This window comes from Lupinus angustifolius, chromosome LG01 (assembly GCF_001865875.1).
Source record: "Lupinus angustifolius cultivar Tanjil chromosome LG01, LupAngTanjil_v1.0, whole genome shotgun sequence".
Lineage (NCBI taxonomy): Eukaryota > Viridiplantae > Streptophyta > Magnoliopsida > Fabales > Fabaceae > Lupinus > Lupinus angustifolius.
Genome location: NC_032009.1, coordinates 29,194,190 through 29,220,275, shown reverse-complemented (window position 1 = coordinate 29,220,275; position 26,086 = coordinate 29,194,190). Strand labels below are relative to the sequence as shown.

Here is a 26,086-nt window from a genome sequence, read left to right as displayed (position 1 = left end):
AAAAAAAACTAATTTAACCTACATCTAAATTTTTTGAAGTGAAAGAAGTATTTTTTTTTGTTTCTCACAGGTATCCTTGCACTAGAGGCAATCATTCGAGTCGGAAACATCTACATGTATATGAGGCTACTCTCGCAGCAGATCCTAATAAGGACTAATTTGACAAAAAAAACTAATTTAACCTACATCTAAATTTTTTGAAGTGAAAGAAGTATTTTCTTTTTGTTTCTCATAGGTATCCTTGCACTGGAGGCAATCCTTCGAGTCGGAAACATCTACATGTATATGAGGCTAACTCTCCTAGTAGATATTTTTCCCATGAATTGAAAAAAGTATTTACTATAAAATAAATATATGCGTAATCTTAGAAATATGAAAAAAAACTTTAATACCGAATATTTAAGATGGTCAACGACATTGTCACTCACAGTGCATTTTTGTCTGCATATTTACTTTGTACCTTATACATGTGACATGTTTTATTCTCTCTACTACTTCTTGACTCACAATAAAATCACCTGAACCAACCTCATAACAATAACAACAACAACTGTTACAAAACCCCTTTCAGTTTCTACTACTATTCCCATTCCAATGGAAGCAGTGGCTGGATCACTGATTAGATACAGAATCATGGAGCAAGAACAACCTCTCCCAGTTTCAATTTCTGATTCTGTTTCTTATGAAAATGATGGGACTCCTTCTGATGCTGTTATCTTCTTTGGTCTTAGTCTGGCTATTGGAATAGCTTGCAGACACCTTCTCCGTGGGACCAGAATTCCTTATACTGTTGCCCTTCTCGTCGTTGGAATTGGTCTTGGATCTTTAGGTCACCCTTTTATTCGTTTTGCTTCTTTCTTTCTTTTTTGGTTACCCACTTGAGTTTTTTTTCAACCGCGTATCGTTGGATTATATTTGATGTTATATTGATATTGATTGCTGTGGGACCAACAAAGTGTTAGTCTATTGGTGTAAGATCTTACTAGATCCTCAGGATTGAAGACCGAAAGGTCAAAAGTTCTATTCCTGACACTGACACTTGTTGGGAGACCATACAACCGAAATGATTAGTTCCTTACCCATAAAGAAGGGTGAGAAAATACTTTTGGTAGTATAAAAAATATATTGATTGTTGTGGTTTTCACTTGATTTTGTTTTTTTGGGTTGTAGTGAAGATCATGTTTAAGCATAAGGTACTTTTGATTTTCAATTATGGTTTAGAATATAATCCATATGAAATTCTCAATCCATAATAGAGAATTTCAATTTTATTTAATTCTACTTTGAACTTCTGGTCCTATGCCCCAGGATCATGCAGTCATAGTGTTTTTCATCATGGTTGGCTAGGGGAAAGAGAATATTTCCCCTTTCTATGACTAATTTATTCTTTTGTAAGAAAGTACAAGTAAAGGAAATAACTAGTTTACCGTGGAACTTCAAAGAGAATATATCCTCTTTCTATAAATAATTTATTCTTTTGTAAGAAAGTATATGTAAAGGAAATAAGTAGTTTATAGTGGAACTTCTTTATTTTATTGATTCTCTATGCAATCTTTGTTTAATCTTTTGGAGCTTCTTATAGTGCAAATCCTCTATTTGTATAGTTTTTTCCATATATATTTGTTGCAGGGATGGGCTAAGATGATATTCTCTTTCTAACTTTTAAGTCAGTCAAAAAGATTAGAGTTTTGAAATTCAAATCAAGGACAAGTGCATAAATAAGACATGTTTCAGACAATCAATATATGTATTTGTTGAATTCAAAATAAAGAAAGAAAGAAAGGACAGTGTAAGCTTATATGTATATCAGTATCATGTTATTAACAGAAATCATGCAGAGTGATAATTAAAGAGTCCAACATAGGCCAGACAAGTGATTTTTGGTGAATCTTTTCTTAATTTACTGAAAGTTTTTCAACTAGTTATATTCCAAACAATCTTTGCTAGCATACATAAGCCCAATAACATTTTGCTACCTTGGGATGACAGCTTTCCCAAGCAGACTTGAAGAGTTAGAAAGGTTGTCTTTGGTTTCAGATCTGCAGAAAGTATTTAATTTGAAGCTTTTCAATGCTGATATCCTTTTTTTGTTAATAATTTCCTTCATTCTTTGTTTCGTTAGATACCACTTGGGTCTATTAATAGCTTTAAACTTTCCTATTGTTGGAAAGTGTTGTGCTTCCCAGTTCGAATCCTGGAAATAGAAAATATTCTTGAAAGTATGTGGTGTTTCCTAGGTTTGATATAGATGGAAAACTATTTGCTATCAAACTATGTAACTGCTGATGGATAGACTCTATGTTTTTTATACTTTTGCTCTTATAACAGGGTCCAATGGTTTTTCTCATTTAATGCTTTTTTGCATTTACATACAATTTACACTGTTTTCCATTTATATATATATATATAAACTGTATGTAACTTGACTGATTAATTATGGGTTTTTGAACAGAATATGGTACTCATCATCGGCTGGGAAAGATTGGGACTGGAATTCGTCTTTGTAAGTGTTTCTTATTATGATGAAAATTATGTACTTACCAAATAAAGAAAGCAAGGACCAGGCGTTTAGTTGCACAGCTTTGGAACACGCGTATAGACTACCTATTTAGAAAATGTTTCAACTTAAGTAGCTTTGACATGATTAAGATTAACTGAAGGTTGATATTTTTAATATGCAGGGTCAAAGATTGATCCAGACCTTCTGTTAGCTGTTTTTCTTCCTGCTCTCCTTTTCGAGAGCTCATTCTCAATGGAAATTCACCAAATTAAGGTTTTTTCCCTATAAATACAAACTTGTGGATTGTAAAGTGATGTTGTCATATTGTTATGCTAGTTCTTGTCTTGTATATGCATGCATGCTCGGCAGACTCTTACATGACTATGCACAGACCATTTCATTTGGTATGCATATTAAAGATATAAACTCTTGCCTACTTATAAGTAATTTATGTATGTTTTGGTGCTTTTTCATGATGTAATTTGAGAAACGCTGTGCATGTTAGTTTGCTTTCTTAAAATTTTATGGAGCCCCAGTTTTTCCGTAGGAAAGATTGAATCGAAGAAAGTACATGGAGAACAGAAAGCATCAAATCATCCTATATAAAATTACGAAAAGAAAAAGAAAGCTGAAAACTATTTGCCAATTTCTCAATAAGACCACTGTAATATCAAAACAAAGTTCCCTGTTAAATAATAATGAAGCCATTTATGTCCCTTCACCTAATAACTCTAGTGCTCGGGAGAGTTGGTTCTTTACATGATACCAAAGCCTTCACTTCATAAAGGTCGCTTACAGCTTTTCTCATTTACCACTACGAATAATATTGGCCTTGTTGGACTAAGGTCATGGCTTCCACATGCTTTCTTCTCAAACCTAATAAATGGTATCTAATCTTGTTCTTGTATGAACAAGTGGTCAGCAGTTTGATCCTCGCAACCACCATTTTTCTAGTAAAAATTGAGTTTCAACATATGGTACAAAGGGGCTTGTGCACTGTCCATGCCGCAAGCTCAAATGACTGTTAATTGAAAAGGCAAGGTTAGAGATATAATAATGTCATTCCAATGCGCTCACCTAATGGCTTAAACTTTTGGGAGAGTTAATTCATGATATTCTCCATCATGTTGAATATTTGATAACATAGTGCCCTGTTAAGTTTAAAAACTATACAAAATTACATGTACTTTCCGAGGAATGCAGCAAAATGAGAACAAAATTGTCGTTTCTATTATCATATAATACAAATCATTAACTGTTGATTTATAGGACATATCTGGTGTTGCATCGTGAACTGAACTTATCCTTATTTTCTGTTCTGATGCAGAGGTGTGTTGCACAAATGATCTTGTTAGCTGGTCCAGGTGTTGCAGTTTCAACTGTTTGTCTTGGATTTGTTTTGAAGGTATGTGAAGCTTGTTTATATTTTGTCATTCATGTCATATGTTTATCACTTTCACTCATGATGCAGTTTACTTTTCCATATAACTGGAGTTGGAAAACATCACTATTGCTTGGGGGACTTCTGAGTGCAACTGATCCTGTTGCAGTTGTGGCTTTGCTGAAAGAGCTTGGTGCAAGCAAAAAGCTAAGCACAATAATTGAAGGGGAATCCTTGATGAATGATGGGTATTCTGTTTTAGTTCCCTTCACCATACTTTCATCTAACATATATCCTTCAGATCAAACCTCGGGAGAACCACACCACAATAGCTATTGATTCATAACATTCCACCATGCTCTGCAGCCTTGTCGCCCATGCGGGATGCTTGTGGAGTGTGGACTGGCTCATTGACTAGTCCTAAGCAAACACTGCATCACTAGTATCACCACTAGCATGATAGGAGTAAGGGAGGGCCTATAATTCGAAATGTGTATAAAAGAGGGAAAATGAAGGTTTGGCTAAGTAAATAGTAAATAAACTTCCATTTTTACCCTTAGTTAATTCGGTTAGGCCTATAAATAGAAAGCTACCTTTGGTAGTTAGTTAGGAAAACTATTATTCTGATTTGGGAAAATCAGAGAGGGTGGGGGTTGTGGAACCCTATATTGTTTTTTTCTCTTCTTCTACATTATAATTCTTCCTATCTTCAATAAAATTCTTAGAACCCTAACAGAATCACTTTGATTCTGGGTTAGGGGCAATATTCATTCTAAATTCGTTCAATTTCTCTTATTCTCAGATACCAGTGCTTAACACTGGTATCCTAGCACCTTCCTTGGTGAGGGGCCATTGCAGAAGAGGAAAAGATGCAAGCCACAATAGTGGCCCTGGAAGACAGAGCTTTGAGCTGGTTTCAATGGTGGGAGAGATGTAACCCCTCTCCTACATGGGAAAGCTTCAAAATAGCTGTGGTCAGAAAGTTCCAACCTTCTATGGTGCAGAATTCTTTTGAATTACTACTTTCCTTGAAGCAAGATAGTAGTGTTGAAGCTTATGTTGAGGAGTTTGAGAAGTATGTGGGGGCTTTAAGGGAGGTTAACCAAGAGTTTGTAAGAGGAGTCTTCCTCAATGGGCTCAAGGAAGAGATAAGGGTAGAAGTGAGGTTGTATGAGTTGACCACTCCGCATGAGATAATTCAGAAGGCTATACTCATTGAGCAAAAGAACATGGTGATAAGCAAGAGACCTAATCCCACCTATACTAAAGGTGCAAGATCGTTCAGAGGGGGGCCTTATAGCAAGACAGTGACATTAGACCCTTCATCAACAAATAGTACTAGGAGGGAGGGTTCATCTGTGGGTAGTGGAAGGTTATTTCATAAAACCATACAAGAAGCAAAAAGTGTTAAGAGAAAGAGGGATTTCAGGAGACTCACCAGTGCTGAAATGAAGGAAAAGAGAGAGAAGGGACTATGTTTTAGGTGTGATGAGCTTTTCACCAGGGACCATGTGTACAAGAATAAGCAGTTGAGAATGTTGATCTTAGTAGAGGGGGAGGATGTTAGAGAAAGTGGAGAAGAAGATCTAGAGAGCCTTAATTCCCTACAACTTTTCTTGTATTCTATGAAGGGGTTGACTTCTACTAAGTCATGGAAAATAAGGGGTACTATGGTTTGCATCTAGTGGTGATCATGTTGGATTGTGGAGCTTCTCACAATTTCATATTAACAGAACTGGTGAATCACTTACAGTTGAAGGTTGATGAGACCAAGGCATATATGGTGGAAGTGGGAGATGGACACCACATTAGGTGTAAAGGTAAGTGTTCCCAACTCAAAATTTCCATGCCACAGTTAGAAATAGTACAGGATTTCTATCTGTTTGGGTTGAAGGGGGTTGATATGGTGTTGGGGCTTGAATGGCTATCCAGTTTAGGAGAGGTAAGAGCTGATTTTGGCAAGATGAGGTTAAAGGTTAACCAAGGGGGATTAGTAATTACAGTGGTGGGTGATACTGCTTTAGCAAAGGAAGAATTACCTTTGGGGGCCTTCATGCAGGTTTTGTTAGAAGAAGAGAAGGGATTGTTGGTGCAGTGTGAGCCACTGAATAAGAAACCTGATATCTAAAATTCCTACAGAAGTCAGCAAAGTGTTGTAGTGGTTTCAGGCAGTCTTCCAAGATCCCCAAGGGTTACCCCCTACTAAGAGGCAGGACCATGCAATTCATTTGAAGGAAGAAGTTGATATCCCTCACCTTAGGCCCTACAAATGTCCTCATTACCAAAAAGCTGAGGTTGAAAGGTTAGTTGCTGAAATGCTTGATGCTGGAGTAATTAGACCTAACATTAGCCCTTATTCCAGTCCCATCATCTTAGTGAAAAAAAAGGATGATGGATGGAGATTCTCTGTTGATTATAGCGTCTTAAATAAGGTTACTATCCCTAACAAATTCCCTATTCCCTTAGTTGAGGAGTTGCTAGATGAATTGGGGGGTGCCAAGATTTTTTCCAAGCTAGACTTGAAGTCAGGGTATCATCAAATAAGGATGAGAGATGAGGATGTTGGTAAGACAGCTTTTAGGACCCATGAGGAGCATTATGAATTCCTAGTAATGCTTTTTGGTTTGACTAATGCCCCCTGTACCTTCCAAGCCTTGATGAATGAAATTCTAAAGCCTCATCTGAGGAAGTTCACATTGGTCTTCTTTAATGAAATGACCCACTCTCATCTGCAAACAGTATTGGAGTTGTTGGTTAAACATTCTTTAAAGGCTAATTTAAAGAAGTGTAGCTTTGGGCAGCCTAGCATTGAGTATTTGGGGCATGTAATCTCAGGAGGAGGGGTATCTGCTGATGAAGCTAATGTGGAATCCATAAAAAATTGGCCTAGACCTACTAATGTTAAGGGGCTAAGAGAGTTCTTGGGCCTCACAGGGTATTATAGGAAGTTTGTTCAGAACTATGGTAAATTGGCTAAGCCTCTTACTGATTTGCTCAAAAAAGAAGCCTTTCAGTGGAGTGAAGCAGCCACTACAACTTTTGAAGGGTTGAGGCAGGCTATGATGAGTTTACCTATGTTGGCTGTTCCTGATTTTTCCAAGGAATTTGTGATAGAAACTAATGCTTCTAGTAAAGGGTTGGGGGCTGTGTTGATGCAAGAAGGAAGTCCCTTAGCCTTTTGGAGTCAAGGGCTCTCATTGAAAGCCCAACAAAAATCAGTGTATGAGAGGGAATTGATGGCCTTAGTTCAATCTATTCAAAAGTGGAGGCACTACTTGATGGGAAGACACTTTGTAATCAGAACAGACCAAAGAAGCCTGAAATTTCTCATTGATCAGAGGTTATTTTCAGAAGAGCAGTTCAAGTGGGCACTGAAACTTATTGGGTTGGATTTTGAGATCCAGGAAAAACCAGAAATTGTACTCTGCAATTTCTATGATCACTAATGAGGACCTGGATTCTTGGTGTCAAGAACTGTAGCAAGACCCTAAGTTGAAGAAGGTTGTGCAAGAATTGGTGGTGTCTCCTAATGCTCATCCTGGTTATGAGTTCAGGGAGGGTGTACTCTACTATAAAGATAGGTTGGTAGTGTCCAAGACTTCAAACAGAATTCCCCTTATCATGGCTGAATGTCATGAAACTCCTATGGGAGGACACTTAGGGCACTTCAAAACTTTTAAGAGGATTACTAGTTTCTTATATTGGGAGGGAATGAGGTCTGACATCAAGACTTTTGTAGAAGAGTGTGATGTTTGTCAAAGGAGTAAGTACTCAACTTTAGCTGCTCCAGGGTTGTTGCAACCTCTCCCCGTTCCTCAGCAAGTTTGGATGGATATATCTATGGACTTCAATGGGGGTTTACCAAGAACCAGAGGAAAGGACACCATATTTATAGTAGTGGACAGATTGACTAAATATGCACACTTCTTCGCATTGGGGCATCCTTACTCTGCCAAGGATGTAACCATGGTGTTCTTAAGGGAGGTGGTGAAGCTACATGGATTCCCTAACTCTATAGTTTCAGATAAGACCCCCTGTTCCTAAGTCAGTTTTGGAAGGAATTGTTTAGAATGGCTGGTACTCGCTTGAAGCTAAGCACTTCCTACCATCCTCAAACTGATGGCCAAACAGAAGTGATCAACAGGTGCTTGGAGACCTACCTCAGGTGCTTTGTAGGTCCAAAACCGAGGCTATGGTTGGATTGGTTGCATTGGGCAAAGTTCTGGTTCAACTCCAACTATCACACTTCAGCTGGGATGACTCCATTTAAGGCCTTATATGGGAGAGAACCACCTACCTTATTGAAGGCAAGGGCTATTCCTTCTAAGATTGAAGAGGTGAATCAGTTATTTGTTCAAAGGGATGGAGTTTTGGCAGAGTTGAAGACCAATTTAGCCAAGGCCCAGAATCTTATGAAATAGCAGGCTGACAAACATAGGAGAAAATTGGAATTTCAAGAGGGAGATTGAGTACTTCTGAAGCTGCAACCTTATAAAATGAAGTCTTTGGCTAACAGGCCTTATGCCAAGCTAGCTCCTAAATACTATGGGCCATTTCAAATAGTAAAAAAGGTGGGGTCTGTAGCATACCAATTAGATTTTCCTGAGCACTCCAAGGTCCATCCAGTATTTCATATATCATTATTGAAGAAGGCCCTCAAGCCTCACCAACAGGCCCAGTCCTTACCTCCTATGTTGAATGAGGAACTGGAATTGGTGGTATCACCAGAAGATATTTTAGATAGCAGAAAGGATTCACATGGAAGTACAAAGGTCTTAGTAAAGTGGCAGAATCTTCCTACACATGAATGTTCATGGGAATTAGCAACTACCCTACAGGATCAGTTTCTTGGTTTCCCACTTGAGGACAAGCTGGTTGTTGAAGGGGGGAGGGGGGGAGGGGTATTGATAGGAGTAAGGGAGGGCCTATAATTCGAAATGTGTATAAAAGAGGGAAAATAAAGGTTTGGCTAAGTAAATAGTAAACAAACTCCCCCTTTTACCCTTAGTTAGTTAATTCGGTTAGGCCTATAAATAGAAAGCTACCTTTGGTAGTTAGTTAGTTAGGAAAACTATTATTCTGATTTGGGAAAATCAAAGAGGGTGGGGGTTGTGGAACCCTATATTGTTCTTTTCTCTTCTTCTACATTGTAATTCTTGCTATCTTCAATAAAATTCTTAGAACCCTAACAGAATCACTTTGATTCTGGATTAGGGGTAATATTTATTCTAAATTCGTTCAATTTCTCTTATTCTTGGATACCAGTGCTTAACATAGCACCGGTGGCTTGCAGCTGAGAGACATGGTGGAATGGTCTGATACCAATGGATATGAACCTTGGGAGTCCACACCACAAAGCTAGTCATTGTCTTGGAGATCCCAAGGGCATATAAACCCCACATCGGAACCCCATACTTCTAATTTGGGACTCTTGTCCCATATCTTGAAATTGGATCATAACATATTATTTCTACAATTGATGGTTCTTTGGACGTTCTTTATTTTGTCTTCAGCAAAGCTTAACGTTCATTCTTGTACAGGACGGCTATTGTGGTCTATACACTATTCTATCGGATGGTCCTTGGAGAGACCTTCAATTGGATTGCCATAATCAAATTTCTTGCACAAGTTTCACTAGGAGCGTAAGTTTCACCATCTTCTCTGCAGAAAAAGTGGCAATAATTAACTTTGCTTATGTGATTGTTTGTTTGGTTTAGTGTAGGAATTGGTGTTGCTTTTGGGATAGCATCTGTTTTGTGGCTTGGGTTTATTTTTAACGATACAGTGATAGAGATTTCTCTAACACTTGCTGTTAGCTACATTGCTTACTTCACTGTAAGTTGCTTTCAAACTTGGACACATCATGTAGTATGATGAGAGATTATATTTGTATTAATTAATAATTCTACAATAGGGATGTACTGTGGATACATACTTTAGTAAGAGATGGGAGTTTTTATATGAATTGTGAACAATTCTGTAAGAGTGATGTACTTTGCATGCATCTTTTACTAAGATGTGATATTATCTTTTTCGAGTTCATATGATCTATTTGGCTTTTGTTCTTGGTGTTATTTTGAGTCCATCTTGTGCATGGAAAAAATTGATGGCCAAAATGTTTTATAGGCTCAAGAGGGTGCTGCTGTCTCTGGTGTTTTGACGGTGATGTCATTGGGAATGTAAGTTGACTTCTAGTACGAAGTGTCTTTACCTCGTAAATTTGGAAATATGGTTATGGAAATCTTTCTACAGGTTCTATTCTGCGTTCGCAAGGACCGCTTTTAAGGGTGAAAGTCAACAAAGCTTGCATCACTTTTGGTATGCCTTTTTCCTGACCTATAAATCAGAGTCATTCTATGGCAGTTTATTAATTTTCACCTGATGCCCATTTCAGTGATGATAAAAGGAATAGAGAAAAATGCAATGAGAAATGGTTGAGATAGATTACTGGGTTTTGTAAGATCAAGTTGTTTTTTTTACTGTCATTTGTATGAGCAGAATTCTATTTTTATTTTTGCAATTTTATATGTTCAGCTAATGGTGATCAATTTGAGTGGTCTAAATTGCATAGGGGTAGGAAGGATCTATTGTTTTGATGTATTTTTTCCATAATGAGTTGCTGTTCTGGTTAGTTTAGGCAGAGTTACTGTTACATTCATGTGAGTGTTGAAGTAGTATCACATTGGTAAAGATTGGGTTAAATGAGGAGTAATTGATGGTGATCTCAGACCCACTTTTGTAATTTCAGACCCGCTATTGTGATTTCTCACGTAGCCCATTAATGGTGATCTCCCTGACTTTTGGGGTCCCTTATGATTGAACAAGCCTGGAATCACTTCACTTGAGGGGGAGCATACTAATGCTAAGACTTGCATTTGGGTTCTAGTGAGTATTGGAAATCCCATATTGGTAAAGAATTAGTCAAATGAAGAGTATATAAATGGAAAGACCCATAAACTCATTCCCTTAATTAGAGTTTTACATCCTTCTATTTTTTTTTTCTTTATATAAAGAAAGAAGAAAATTTCTGTCTGGGAGGAAAAGCAGTGAATCACTGTATAAGTGCTTGTAGTGAGGTCATATTTGAGATGTGTTATGTTGGATTTTGTCCTTAGTTTTCCAATTTGGTACTTTGTTGTCAAATTTAATTCCGTTTAATCATTTGATTCATTTCTTTATTTTTCTCCAGGGAAATGATTGCTTATTTTGCTAATACATTAATATTCATCTTGAGGTAAGAACTTTGTTTGATTTTGAAATAATATCAATAATCTCCTATTACTTCTGAAACAGGCTTTCATCCCATATGGGAATTATGAATCAAACAAATATGGTTTTCTTGTTGAACACAGTTTTGAGCTGCTGCTTTTGCTAATATCTTCGTATTTTCTTTTTCCAGTGGAGTTGTTATAGCTGAAAGCATACTTGGTGGTGGTAACCATATTTTTTCTGATGGTAGTATTCACTTCTTAAATTCTTTTCGCTTTTCATTATCAGATGGATTATATGCTTACTTTTTACTCAAGGGAGGGAAGCCATGCCATAAAATACATCAGATGCTAACACAAGAAGCTGTTGCTATTTAATAAATTGGAACTTATTATATTCGTGTATGATTGTGCCGATGCATCTTAAGTTTGCTGGATGAAGTTGTATTCCATAATTTGGTGGTGTTCTGTAATTGAGTACTTTCATTGACTCATCTAGGTGGGAAATCTGAAACACAGAAAGTCAATGCCGATTTAAAGAGATAGAAGATCTTTAAATCACATTCTTCTAACCTATATTTTCTTGATGATCTTGTCGGTGTTGCTTGCCCTTTTCTTGTTAAAATTCTTATGTTTGTCGAGTCTAAAAGAGTGACTACAAACTATTGATTCTGTTGTAGGAAAATCATGGGTCCACCTGTTGCTTCTCTATGCTTATGTTCAAGTATCTCGATGCATTGTAGTTGGAGCATTATTTCCCTTTCTGAGATATTTTGGATATGGTTTGGAGTGGAAGGAAGCTATTATTCTTATCTGGTCAGGATTGCGTGGGGCAGTTGCTTTGTCTCTTTCACTATCAGTAAAGGCAAGTATTCAATGGACTCATGATTCATATCTATAGCAACTGTTTTTGCTTCTTTTAGCTATAATTCTTCATAGACATGTCTTATAATTATTTACAAGTAAAGAGACAATCTTTTCGATATTTTCCTGATATAAAGGAGAAAGTTTATTAGACTGTAACAAACAAGAGAAGGGAGATTAACGTAAAGTCCTTCAACAAAGTGATGAACTAATCAAAGCTAAAGCACAGGAAGAGAATTATGAAAAAGAGCTGATGGAGTGTAGAATAGAAATGATATTGGAGTATTGTATAACAAATAATGGGGTACATTCTTATTGATTAGAATTTCATGGTTATTTGCGATTTTCATTCATAATGTTAGGTAATGAGAGTAACTTTAAATTAGGATTATATATGGGAAGAGGAGCACAAAGAAAGAGGATAAGATATCCTAAAAAACAAACAAAAGGGATGCAAGAAAAACATGTGAAAGAGTCTCGGAACAAAGCATGCCAATTTCTATGCATGTTTAACAAAGAAACACCCCTATAAAAGAGGCCCATGAACAGAGCACCAAAGGCTGGCAAAACGAGTAATCCTATCCCATATTAAGTGTATGGTCGAGAAAAAGAGTCATTGAAAATTTAGCATTCTGTTCTGTTAGACACTGGTATCTAGTGATTAAAAAATTAGAAGAAGATAGGAAAAATGAATACCCTTAACACATAATCAATATGATTCTGTAAGGGTTCTATGAGTATTATTATTGATAGAAGAAATTAGTTACAAGAAGAAGATGAATATGAACACTGCTAGGATTCCTGAATCCTAGTGGTCTCTCTAATTTCCTAAATCAGAATGAATTAATTCTCTAACTGCCTAACTACTCAACCACCCTTCTATTTATAGCCCTTAAAGCCTAACCGAATTAACTACCTAAGGTAAAGAAGGAGTTTTGCTTATTTATTTAGCCAAACTTTCCTCTTTCCTCTTCTATACACATTTGTAATCATAGGCTTAGTCTTTCTATCCCTATCATGTTCCAATCACAGACACCATAAAACAACATAGAGCATTGTAACAAGATCTTTAGCTTCTTTATGGGAGCCAAAACCTCCAAATTCAGCAAACAAAAATTGATGCAAATTTATTAGGTACACCCAAGACTGCCCAAAAATCCCAAATAGCTTATTCCAAAGAAATCTTGCAGCATAACAATGAAAAAACAGATGGGCCCGAATTCTGAACAAGAGCAACACGTTATACACACATTAGGAGACAGTGCAGTGAGTTGTCTGCGCTTTGGAGCATTTAACCCTATGAAGAATAACAGTCCAGACAAAACCTTTGAGGGAGCTTTGGAGTCTCATAATGGCTTTCCCAAAAGAAATCTCTCTCTGTTAGGTGATTAAGTCAAGAGCTGAAAATAAGATTTAGAAGGGAAAACTGTCAAAGATTCCAGAGTCTGATTTCTTATCAACCTCTTATCATTCAAGTTTCTAAAAAAAATTTATGTTACAGGTTTTATGTAAAGAAGATGGGTGAAAGAGTCTTGGAAAAGCCTCATAAAGCGGAACAATACAAACCCAAATATCTTCCACAAATTAATATGAGAGACATCACCCAAATACAAAGACAAGAGAGAATTAAACGAAGGAAATCACGAGAAATAAATTTATAACTATTAGAGGAACAGAAGTAGCGTTTGTATCAGTTAGTTATAATTGATAGTTAGTTAGTTGCTGTTAGTTTTCTGTTAGTGAGCCAGCCAACGAGAGCTCAAAGCCGGCTGGTGACAGCTTGCCTTCTGTTCTATATAAGGACCAATGTACTTACATATTCAGTCAGTCGATCATAATAAGAAATTTTGCATTCTCTATTCCCTTGTTCTTTAGTTACTCTTCTACATTAGTTTACATCTCTTACACTGAGGACTGTCATGAGTTACAACTCATTTGTCTTTTTATTTGAATAAACTGATTTGGTCTCTTAACTTTTCTAGTGTCTTTTCGTGCAAATCATTTTTTTTAATTTATAAATATAACTTGTTCCGGCATGAGGTTATCACTGATATTGATGTTCACATTTTTGTTGTGTAATCCTCTAATTAGAAATTTTTGGTTTGTTTAGAGTTCATCTGGCAGATCCGCTGAGTTGACTCCAGAAACAGGAACACTGGTATGTTTTGCAATTTATATGGATAAGGCACTTGTAATATTTACATGCATGACGTTTTTCTATGATTTTTCATGGCCATTGGCCATTCCCATTACAGTTCAGAAGTCTGTAACAGATGGAAATTGCTTTGGGTTTTTTCAAGCATTCGGCTAAGGAAAAAAATATTATTACTTGAATTTATATGAAACTTTATCGCTAATAACCTAAAACTTGACAAATTGGTTCACACGTGATAGAGTTCAAATTGATATTGCCACGTGTATTGCAGTAGCAGAAGAGTAGTTAGTTACATTAGCTATATAAGGAAGGAAGTAGTTAGTTGGTTGGCTAATTTTGGAAACTTGTAACTTTTCAAATTCTCTGTTCATCATTCTTTCTTGTTTGGCAAGTTTGTTCGAATTCTTTTCTTAATTCCAAGAATTCCTGCTTCTTGTTTTCTGAATTCTTCATTTTAATCCTAGAATTCTATAACAACCACATCAATTGGTATCTAGAGCTTTTTTTTTCTGGGAGACATGGCAGATTCAACTCGATCTCAAGCTTTGATGAGGGACATGGAGGAAAGGTTGGAAGCTCGCATCGCATAACGTCTTGAGTTGCGGTTGGTTGAATTGGCAGGATCATTGCAGAAAACGCTGGGAGATTCCATTAAACAATCAATCGATGAATTGATTCACAAAAATGTTGAAGATGAAAATTCTTCGTGGAAGGGTTATGATCGTGACCGATATGGCAAGCACGATAAAAACCAGAAATCAGGTGATAGACAATTCAATTATTCTCGTCAAACGCGATTATCAAGAATTGATTTCCCTAGGTTTGCTGGTGAAAATGTCAAAGAATGGGTGTATCAGACCTAAGGAGGTTAAGGTTAAACTTGCAATTATGCATTTTGAAGGAAAAGCTTTAAAATGGCACCATGCTTATGTAAAATCTTCATGGACCAATTCTCTGCCTAGCTGGAATGAATATATCAACATACTGGTTGAGAGGTTTGGGGACTTGTGTGATGATCCCATGGTAGATTTAATGAAGCTAAGGCAGAAGGGAACAGTCGGTGACTATCATGAAGAATTCGATGCAATCATAACTCGACTTGACTTGCCTGCAGAATACACATTAAGTTGTTTTTTGGGAGGGTTGAGAAATGATATTCAGATGATGGGTCGAATGTTTCAGCCACCAACTATTAGTACAGCTTTTGCTTTAGCAAAATTGTATGAATCTACTAGTGGTAGTGGATCAAAGATTGAATTCCCTAGCAAGAGTAAATTTGGACTTCTGAATAAGCCACTAATCAACACAAAACCTGCTACGTCAGTGGAAGCAGAAAATTCAAGGAGTAGACCTAGATTCACTAAGAATCTCTCTCCAACTTTTATGAATGAAAGGAGAGCAAAAGGTCTGTGCTATTTTTGTGATGAACCATACTCTGTGGAGCATGGCCTCTCTCATAAGAAACTCCAAATCCACCTACTAGAAGTTGAGGATTAAGAGGAAGAGGGCAAAGAGGCTCATACTGGTGATGGTAAGGGGGTTGATCAATTTGAGGCAGCCCAAATTTCAGTGAATGCCTTGACTGGAATATCTAATTTTAGGACTATGAGGGTTACTGGCAAGTACATGAAGAAACCCTTGCATATCCTAATTGATAGTGGAAGCACTCATAACTTCCTAGATGTCCATGTAGCAGGGAGAGTGGGATGCAGAATTGAAGAAATAAATCCACTCTTAGTCACTGTAGCTGATGGCACCAAAGTGAAGATTTCTTCTATTGTAAGAAATTTTACATGGACCTTACAACACACTACATTCACTTTAGATGTTATGTTGATCCCTCTTGGATGTTGTGATGTAGTGCTGGAGATTGAGTGGCTAGTAACACTTGGTGATATAATATGGAACTTTGACAAGTTGAGTATGGAGTTTTCTGTCCAAGGAAGAAGGCATGTGTTGAGGGGTGCATCACAGTTAGGTTGTAAAACTGTGAAAAATCAACAATTTGGAAAATTTTTGCAGCAAGAAGTTCATTTATCCATGATTCAGGTTGGTGAAGAAGAAGGGTTTTTACTACATTCTCTAACAACTCATGCTGAGTAGGCTGCAATTCCTTCTTCTATTGAACATATTTTGCAACAATATGCTGATGTCTTTTCTTCTCCTACTCAGTTACCTCCTATTAGAGTGGACCATGACCATAAAATTCCCTCGTTACATAATATAGATCCTGTAAACAAAAGACCCTACAAGTATGCTAAGCAAAAGAAGGACACAATTGATAAGTTGGTGCAAGAAATGCTGGATTCTGGTGTTATCCAAAACAGTAATAGCCCTTATGCAAGTCCATTGGTTTTGGTTGGCAAGAAGGATGGCACTTGAAGGTTATGTGTTGATTACAGGGAGCTAAACAAAGGTACAATAAAAGATAGATTTCCTATTCCCTTAGTTGATGATTTAATGGATGAACTACATGGATCTGCTATCTTTTCTAAAATAGACCTAAGGGCTGGTTATCACCAAGTGAGGATGAGTCAATGAATGTTCATAAAACCGCTTTTAGGACACACAGTGGTCACTTTGAGTATTTACTGATGCCCTTTGGTCTTACAAATGCACCAGCTACATTTCAAAGCTTGATGAATTCTATTTTTAAGGACTTTTTGAGGAAGTTCTTGCTTGTGTTTTTTGATGACATACTCATATACAGTGGCACTATAGATGAGCACATTGTTCATTTGGAAAGAGTATTAGCAGTCATGAGGCAACATCACTTACTTGCTAAACAATCCAAATGCTATTTTGGAGTTGCTAAAGTGGAATATCTGGGTCATTTCATCTCAGCAGAGGGGGTGGCCACTGATCCTGCTAAGATAATAGCAGTCAAAAATTGGCCCTTGCCTCAAACCATCAAGCAATTAAGGGGTTTCCTGGGCTTGGCTGGTTATTATAGAAGGTTTGTGAAGGGATATGCCACTGTGGCTAGACCTCTCACTGAGTTATTGAAAAAAGATAACTTCAAATGGACAAGGGAAGCCAAGCTCTCATTTCAGAATTTGAAGGACTTATTCACCACAACCCCTGTGCTAGCATCACCTGATTTCTCACAACAATTCATTCTTGAGGTTGATGCTTCAGGTCAAGGAATTGGGGTTGTGCTAATGCAAAACCATCACCCTATAGCTTTTATTAGTAGGGTTCTCAATCAGCAACAACAAGTCTTGTCCACCTATGAGAAAGAATTGCTTGCTGTGGTTTTTGCAGTGCAGAAATGGAGGCATTATTTGTTAAACAAACCCTTCATTATTAGAACTGATCATAGAAGCCTCAAGTACATCTTGGATCAGAGGTTAACTACAACATTTCAGCAGAAGTGGTTGGTCAAGCTTATGGAGTTTGATTTTTCCATTGAATACAAGCAGGGCAGAGAAAACTTAGCTGCTGATGCATTGTCAAGAGTGGATGGGTTAGAGTGCCAAGCTTTGTTTATGCATACAGTAGATTCTAATATGATAGAGAGAATTAAGAAGACTTGGTTCAGTGATGATGGTCTTCAGAAGCTCATCTCTCAATTGCAACTAGACTCTAATAGTCATAAGCACTATACATGGAATGGCTTAGAATTGAGAAGAAAAGGGAAGCTGGTTGTTGGAAAAGATGCACCACTAAGGCAGGAATTGTTGCAGTGGTTTCATGCTGCAACACCAAGTGGTCATTTTGGTAGGCATGCAACTACTCAAAGAATCAAAACTGTAATCTATTGGAAGGGGTTGAACAAGGATGTAAAATCCTTCATTCAGCAATGTCCAACTTGCCAGAAATGCAAATATGATACAACTGCTTATCCTGGGCTATTACAACCTCTACCTATCCCTGGTCATGTATGGCAACACATCACTATGGACTTCATTGAGGGATTGCCTAATTCATGTGGTAAACAGGTTGTTTTTGTAGTGGTAGACAGACTAAGCAAGACTGCTCATTTTATACCCTTGGCTCATCCTTATTCAGCTAGTATTGTGGCTCAAAACTTCTTGGATAACATCTTTAAACTGCATGGATTTCCTGATTCTATCACTAGTGATAGGGATCCAGTTTTCATCAGTAAATTCTGGCAAGATTTGATGGCTTTTCAAGGGGTGCAGTTGCAACTTTCCACTTCATATCATCCTCAAACAGATGGCCAATCTGAGGTGGTCAATAGATGCCTAGATACTTACTTGAGATGTAAGTGCTGAAGTACCTCAGCAATGGTCTAAATGGTTGCCACTTGCAGAGTGGTGGTATAATACCACCTTCCATACTTCTATCCAAGCCACCCCATATGAAATTGTATATGGTCAGCCTCCTCCAGCTTATTTGCCTTATCTACCTGGGGAATCTAAGGTGCAACTTGTGGATAGGAGTTTGGCAAAAAGAGATGAGATGTTGAAAGCTCTTAAGTTTCATCTTCGAAGGGCTCAAGACAAAATGAAACAACTTGCTGATAAACATCGCAGTGATAGGCAATTCAAAGAGGGTGATCTGGTTTATGTCAAATTGCAATCTTACAAACAGATTTCAGTCTCAGCTAGAGCAAATGAGAAATTGGCTCCAAAATATTTTGGACCCTTCCAAGTTATCATCAAGATAGGGGCAGTGGCTTATAAATTACTTCTTCCCTCTCACTCTAAAATACATAATGTTTTTCATGTCTCTCAATTGAAGAAGCATGTGGGACAAGCCATCACTTCTACTGAGATTCCTCAACTTTCTGCTGAAAATTCTGCTGGTAAGGAACCAGAAGCTATTTTAGACCGTATGACTGTTAAACGCCAAGGAAGAGCTGTGACTAAGGTGCTTGTCAAGTGGAAACATCAACTTCCTGAAGATGCTACTTGGGAATTTTATTTTGATCTATGCAATAAATTCCCCGATTTTCATTCTTGAGGACAAGAATTGCTTCAAGAGAAGGGCATTGATAGAGTTCAAATTGATATTGCCATGTGTATTGCACTAGCAGAAGAGTAGTTAGTTACATTAGCTGTATAAGGAAGGAAGTAGTTAGTTAGTTGACTAATTTTGGAAACTTGTAACTTCTTTTCAAATTCTTTGTTCATCATTCTTTCTTGTTTGGCAAGTTTGTTCGAATTCTTTTCTTAATTCCAAGAATTCCTACTTCTTGTTTTCTGAATTCTTCGTTTTAATCCTAGAATTCTATAACAACCACATCAATACGTGCACTTGTAATGATGTGATTTGTTCTCATTTCTCCTCATTAACTAGGTAAGACATTGTATGGGATTCCAGTTATATGAAATGTATAATAGAAAGTTACTTCGTAATATTAAAATTTTGAAATGAAACCTGAAATTATAAAATGTTAAAAAAAGACAATCTGGGTTAAGATTTAGCTGATAAGATAATACAAGTGGTGGAATTCTCTCTATAATAACTGAATGGAAGGGTACTGGTACCCCTTAAAGAATAAGGATACCAGAGAAAGGCCCATAATAATTGTCTTTATAAACTTACTCAAATGATTTTATGATTGTGCAGTTTGTTTTTTTCACTGGTGGGATTGTGTTTTTAACACTTATAGTGAACGGTTCAACCACACAGTTTGTCTTACGCTTCCTAGGCATGGACAAGTTATCAGCAGCTAAGGTCAGAGTTCTCTCCATCTTCTACTTTCAACTACTTATTATTTGAGATGAAATTTGTTGATATCTTATATTTTTATGTGGCACCTTAATGTTTTGTAAAGCTTCAGTGTTGCATAAATGCTTGTTGTAAATTGTTTCCAAATGAAACTCTCTACATATTGCCTTTCTCTTCTCTTCGCTATATTTAGACTTGCCCCTCATGTTTTGGTCATGTCATTATAGAAACGTGTCCTTGACTTTACAAAGTATGAAATGCTGAACAAAGCATTGGAGGCTTTTGGTGAGCTTGGAGATGATGAGGAACTGGGGCCTGCTGACTGGAGTACAGTGAAGAGATATATCTCCTGTTTAAATAATATTGAAGGTGAACGTGTTCACCCTCATGATGCATCAGAAACTGATGGTAACCTTGATCCTATGAATGTGAAAGACATACGGATACGCCTTCTCAATGGTATGGGGAGTTTTGCATTTGTTTCAATCCTAATTATTGTTAATTCTGTAGTTTCTAATTACGTGCGTCAGTTATTTCTATTTCAACAAGAGGACCTCATCCGGTCTGCACCATGCCTTTATGTTTATTGAGATCCCACATCAAATGGGCAAGGGCCAAAGATATCCTTTGTAAGGCTTGGGCAACCCTCACCCCTTGAGCTAGCTTTTGGGGTGAGTTAGGCCTAATCACAATTAATGAGACTGTTGGATTAACTGGTTCAAGCATTCTGAATCTTTGTCGTCCTTAAATGTTTTAATGGTGATAATAAAGGAGAGGTTGTTTCTAGGATTTGAACCCGTGACCATGGTCACTAAGAAACAACCTTACCATTGTGTTAAGATCGCCCTCTACCGTATTGCATATGCAAGAATAATTTTTTTATGGGGCAGCCAGGGTATGCTTGATTCCATGTTTGGATATCTTTTCTATTTAATTGAAGGTTTCGATACAATTTGTCCCCATTGTGTTCAAGAATTCTGTCTGAAACTTATCCAATTCAAAATGATCAAGTGCATTTTCTATTAACATTTCAGCAGTGCATCTGTATTTTTACTTTCAGTTTTGTGGCACGTGCAGTTCTAATGAAGCATTAGATTGTAGTATACATTCTTAGGCATTTTTCCTATTAGCAAAGAGTTTTGGGTTAATTTAAATTTATGGCTTGACCATTCACTGCATAAAAATTAAATTTTAAATGGAGATTTGTTATGGTGGTAAAAGCAAAGCACTTATCATTATGATTGTGTTCATCTAAAGGCTTGAATTAGTATTATGCCACTATTATTTCCACTTTCCACCATGTGTATTTGTACTTGATGTACAAAAGTTACCTTTGTTGAGTCATGACAGTTTGTGTAGTAGTACTATGAACTTGAATTCATCAACTATATTAATATTATAACTAATATGAGAGCTTATTGCTCGTATTAGGTGTCCAATCTGCTTACTGGGAGATGCTTGATGAAGGAAGAATTTCTCAAACAACAGCTAATCTCCTAATGCTGTCAGTCGAGGAAGCAATAGATTTAGCTTCAGATGAGCCTCTATGTGACTGGAAAGGTTTAAAAGATAATGTTCACTTCCCAAATTACTACAACTTTCTTCACTCTGGCAGGTTCCCACCAAAATTAGTTACATACTTCACCGTAGAAAGGTTGGAATCTGCATGTTATATTTGTGCTGCATTTCTTCGTGCCCACAGAATTGCTCGACAACTGTTGCATGACTTTATAGGTAAATAGTCTGTTTCTTTCCGTTTTTCTGCCTTCCTTTTTATATTTTCTATTTCTATCTTAAATTTGTGGCATATATCCAATTTATCATTTGTTTGGACTGAGAGTTACACAAGGAAAGGAAAGGCATATTTTCATTTTAAATTAAGAGAATTTATAATGTTATTATAAATAAATAATTATGAAATTACCTTATCATTTTACTATTTATTTATAAAAGCATCATATAACTCTTTTAGTTCAAAATTGTAAAATATATTTTCACTTTCCTTTACCTCTAAAAGCCTCAATCCGAATAGACCCTTAATGTCCTTCCAGAGTACTATAATGTTGTTGTTATATTGTTTATTTTTTGAGCATTGTATTGGTTAGAATTGTTTAGAATCATTTAAATTTATTTCTTGTACATATATACTTCATCTTTAGGTGACAGTGGTGTTGCTTCTGCTGTTATCAATGAAAGTCTTGTAGAAGGAGAAGGGGCAAGGAAGTTCCTAGAAGATGTTCGTACAACATATCCTCAGGTTTGCATGTTACATTATACCTCCAAAGTTTTCTGTTTTTAGTTCAAAGTGTCAAATTGAGATGCTCCTTTACTCAATTTGGCTTTTATTTATACTATGAATGTCTAATTCTCAGGTTTTGCGTGTTGTAAAAACAAGGCAAGCAACATATTCAGTACTAAATCATGTACTTGAATATGTTCAAAACCTTGAGAAGGTTGGGATATTGGAAGAGAAAGAGATGCTACACCTTCATGATGCTGTACAGGTATCTTCTAGTGATATTGATACTTTTTGTTTATCTTTATAGTCACTCTTATGAAAGTTAAAATTGGATTGTTCATCTTTTAATTGTTTTTTTCCCAGACTGATTTAAAGAAATTTCTTAGAAATCCTCCTCTAGTGAAGCTTCCTAAAATAAGTATTTTACATCCTATGTTGGGTGCTCTTCCATCTTTGGTTCGTGAAGCACTTGTACGCAATACCAAGGAAATGATGAAGTTGCGTGGTTTGACACTGTACAAGGAAGGAGCCAAATCAAATGGTATTTGGTTAATTTCTAATGGAGTGGTGAAGGTAATAAACTCATTGTCTGCAGTATGAAGCTTACCATATAATATCTGATTGTGAAGCTGTTGAAAATTATTGTTTTTCCAGTGGGAAAGCAAAATGATAAGAAACAAGCACCCTTTGTATCCAACGTTTTCACACGGGAGCACATTGGGTCTTTATGAAGTGCTGACTGGAAGACCATACATCTGTGATGTCATCACAGATTCAATGGTACAATGCTTTTTCCTAGAAGCTGACAAGATAATTTCAAGTATCAAAATAGACCCTTTAGTGGAAGACTTCCTGTGGCAGGTATGGTCACATAAAATTTGGTCATCGCTACTGCTAGTCTTCTACTATTTTCTAATTGCTTATGACCGTATTATGATCTCTGAACTTGCAGCATATTGTCTATGAATTTCACATGTCTTTGCAGATCAACATGGATTATGTTTTTCATTTTCGAAAATTCATCTTTAAGATATCATGTTCATTGAGGATATCATAGTTCATAAAAAAATATGTCTAGCTGTGTATGTTTGGTTGAAGTACACTACATAGAAATGGTAGATGATAAATATGTTCAAAATTATAATGAATATGTTTCTCTGTTGCACTAATTATATAATGATTTGCAGGAAAGTACTATTTTTCTTTCCAAACTATTGCTACCCCAGATATTTGAGAAATTGACTATGCAAGATTTAAGGGCTCTTGTTGCTGAACGATCAGTAATGGCCATATACATAAGAGGAGAAACAATAGAAATCCCTCGTCATTCAGTTGCCTTCTTATTAGAAGGATATGTCAAAACTCAAGGTATTCAAGAGCTGGTTACATCACCAGCAGCTCTGCTTCCTTCGCATGGGAACCTAAGCTTCCAAAATTTGACAACTTCAGGTATTGTAAATAAAATATGCGTTAATATGTTTCCCTGTCTAATATTTTTTCGCCGAGTTAGCCTTATGAGTGCTGGTTAGGGAGCAATAGGTTGTACATGGAGAATTGGAATAGTAAGGCACAGAGCGGAATTTAAGCATCAGCCTGGATAAGGAAACTAAGTTTGTCTAAGATTATACACATTTTCATTCTTACTTTTCTACTCTCTTTTTTGTCATAGCTAACAATATCTTCCCTTCACTTAAGTGTGCTGATTATTGGTGATAAGATTTTTAGCCTTTAATGTTTTGGGAGAAAAAGGGACTTCATTGAGAACATTTAGGCGAGATGATTTAAGATTTCCATTTTTTTGAAGTTCGTAACTTTGTTTCCTTGATATTCTCTGCTTGCTCTTTGATAGAAATGAATTGTATTTTGTTTGCATGTTTGGTAAAATAATTATGTTGTTAAGTGAACACACGATACTGGTTTATGTCTCTAACACACACTCCTCAGGCAAGAGGTGCATTAGCATAAACTTGTGCCGGAATTTAATTTTGCTGTATGAAGAATAGGGGCTACTCTTAACTAATTCTTCTAAGAGCTTAAGCTGAATGGAGTATATTAGTTTAGCTTAATGTATAAGCTAAACTGTTGCATATAGTTACTTTACTACTTTTATACCACTAACTGTATTTATGTAAAAAATTAAAGTTTGCTATCTTTTCATCATGTGGAAATTTTTATAATTTGATCACTATGCTTTTTTCCTTGGCTAGTTACCACTCTCCCCATTTCGAATTATTTGACACATCTTTACATTCCAATTATACCAGGTTCTAAGGAATCTTGTTTTTCTCATCAAGGATCCTCCTATCTAGTTGAAACTAGAGCAAGGGTAATCATATTTGACGTTGCAGCATTTGAGGCTGATGCTGCTCTTCCTAGAAGGTCAAGTTCAATGTTATCACATGCCATGGATCATTCCCACAGAAGTTTAGGTAGACAACATAGTACTCTTATGAGTTGGCCTGAACACTTCTACACGCATGAACACCTGAAGCAGAACTCTGAAGGTACTGGGCAACAATCCAATAGTTTGTCTGCAAGGGCAATGCAGCTTAGCATTTACGGGAGCATGGTATGACAGTATATGCAGACGTTAGCTTCATAGATTTTTTATTTTATTTTTTCAATTTCATGAGTTCAACATTCCAAATTTTAATACCTTTGTTATAAACATAGCTTTCTGACAGTTTTCAAAGGAGAATACTTGACTATCTATGCCCATTTATGGTTTAGTAGACACTGATACATTTGGATCTGGTCTAGCATAGATCATAAATTTGACAAGTGAAATCACCTAAAATTGGTGATTTGTTGTCATAATTTGAGTTATCTATAATGCTAATTTTGCTTTGTTACAACAACATTAACCAAACCTTTATCCCACTAGGTGGAATTGGCTAATTTTGTGTTGTTTATAGGAAATTACCCAAGTAAAATTTTTCCTAACGTGGTTTTGCAATGAAACTCCTATCTTACATTCTGCCCCTTCTCTAGAAGGATAGCCTGATAATCAAGTTACCAAAAGTTATTTGTCATGAACTTATAATGATGTGTCTCTACTTTCTACATCAAGCTTCATTTCATTTCATTTTATTTTTCCATTCATTCTTCTTATTTTCAAGGTGGACATTCATCACCGGAGTAGAGGTTCATCAAGCAGTCGTGCCAAGCCACCTCTTAGTTTGTCATATCCAACCATTGTGCCGCGTCATGACCGTCCACTTGTTTCAGTCAAATCGGAAGGAGCTTCAACTGCCAAGAAAGATAATGATGTGAGGGAGTTCACAAGAATTGAAACAAATCCACCTTTACAAAGCACAGAACAACGGATACAACATGATGAAGAGCATTCAAGTGATGATTCTGCTGTTGAAGAAGATATTATTGTGAGGATTGATTCCCCAAGTGGGTTATCTTTCCACCCCTCAGCTTGAGGTAGAAGAGGTGAGCAATCAGTTGTGATATTTTATTTGTGTGCACCAAGGGCATTCTAAGTGAATATGGAGATCATGTGTCCCATTTGTGTTCCTGGTCCAGTTAAAAACTGCTCCTTAATTTAAAATAAAATTCTTAAAAAAAAAACTAATATTTTTATATCATTTGATAGAATTTGATTAGCTAGATATACATTTCTTGGGATTGGTGATCTTTGTTCTTTAGCTTATAGTAGAAAATGAATCTCTGTGTTGTAATATGTTTTGTGATGGTGCTTTTATATAGACAATTTGTCATGAAATCTTAGATTTATAAATTTAAAGTATATCAATTTCATGTTTTTTTTATCGTAAAGATAAACATATTTTTAATAAAACAAAATTATATGGGTTGATGGAATTGGATTATGCAAGTTGAGTTAACCTTTAATGTTTTCTTGTAAAGATAAACACATTTTTAATAAAAGAATGTTATCTAACTTGAAGGAGTTTGATTCTGCAGTTGATTAAAACTGTCATCAATCACATCAGTTTAGTAGTAGTACTAATAATTCAAATAACATTTTCACATTACTTCCTAATCCTAAAATTAATATTAAATATATTTGAATCGATAAAGTATTATCTTACCTAAAATTTAATCATATCTTTTTGTTGTATAAATTATT

General features: G+C 36.3%; 1 protein-coding gene across 3 annotated transcripts; it reads left to right on the top strand.

Annotated features, from left to right (window-relative positions):
• On the top strand, positions 519-25,473 carry LOC109359792 (sodium/hydrogen exchanger 8). 3 transcript variants are annotated; one of them, XM_019604497.1, is made up of 24 exons: positions 520-829; positions 2,453-2,503; positions 2,682-2,773; positions 3,828-3,905; positions 3,972-4,129; positions 9,422-9,523; positions 9,599-9,716; positions 10,008-10,060; positions 10,134-10,199; positions 11,071-11,115; positions 11,281-11,336; positions 11,770-11,954; positions 14,064-14,111; positions 19,647-19,754; positions 19,976-20,207; positions 21,180-21,482; positions 21,908-22,005; positions 22,121-22,252; positions 22,351-22,560; positions 22,642-22,848; positions 23,175-23,436; positions 24,252-24,366; positions 24,412-24,556; positions 25,107-25,473. In XM_019604497.1, the coding sequence occupies exons 1-24, from the start codon at positions 595-597 to the stop codon at positions 25,416-25,418; spliced, it is 3,411 nt and encodes a 1,136-aa protein (XP_019460042.1). In that variant the 5' UTR covers positions 520-594; the 3' UTR covers positions 25,419-25,473. The 3 variants fall into 3 exon arrangements, with proteins under 3 accessions (XP_019460039.1, XP_019460042.1, XP_019460034.1); XM_019604494.1 differs by having other exon boundaries at positions 519-829; positions 24,252-24,533; positions 25,105-25,473; XM_019604489.1 differs by having other exon boundaries at positions 24,252-24,556.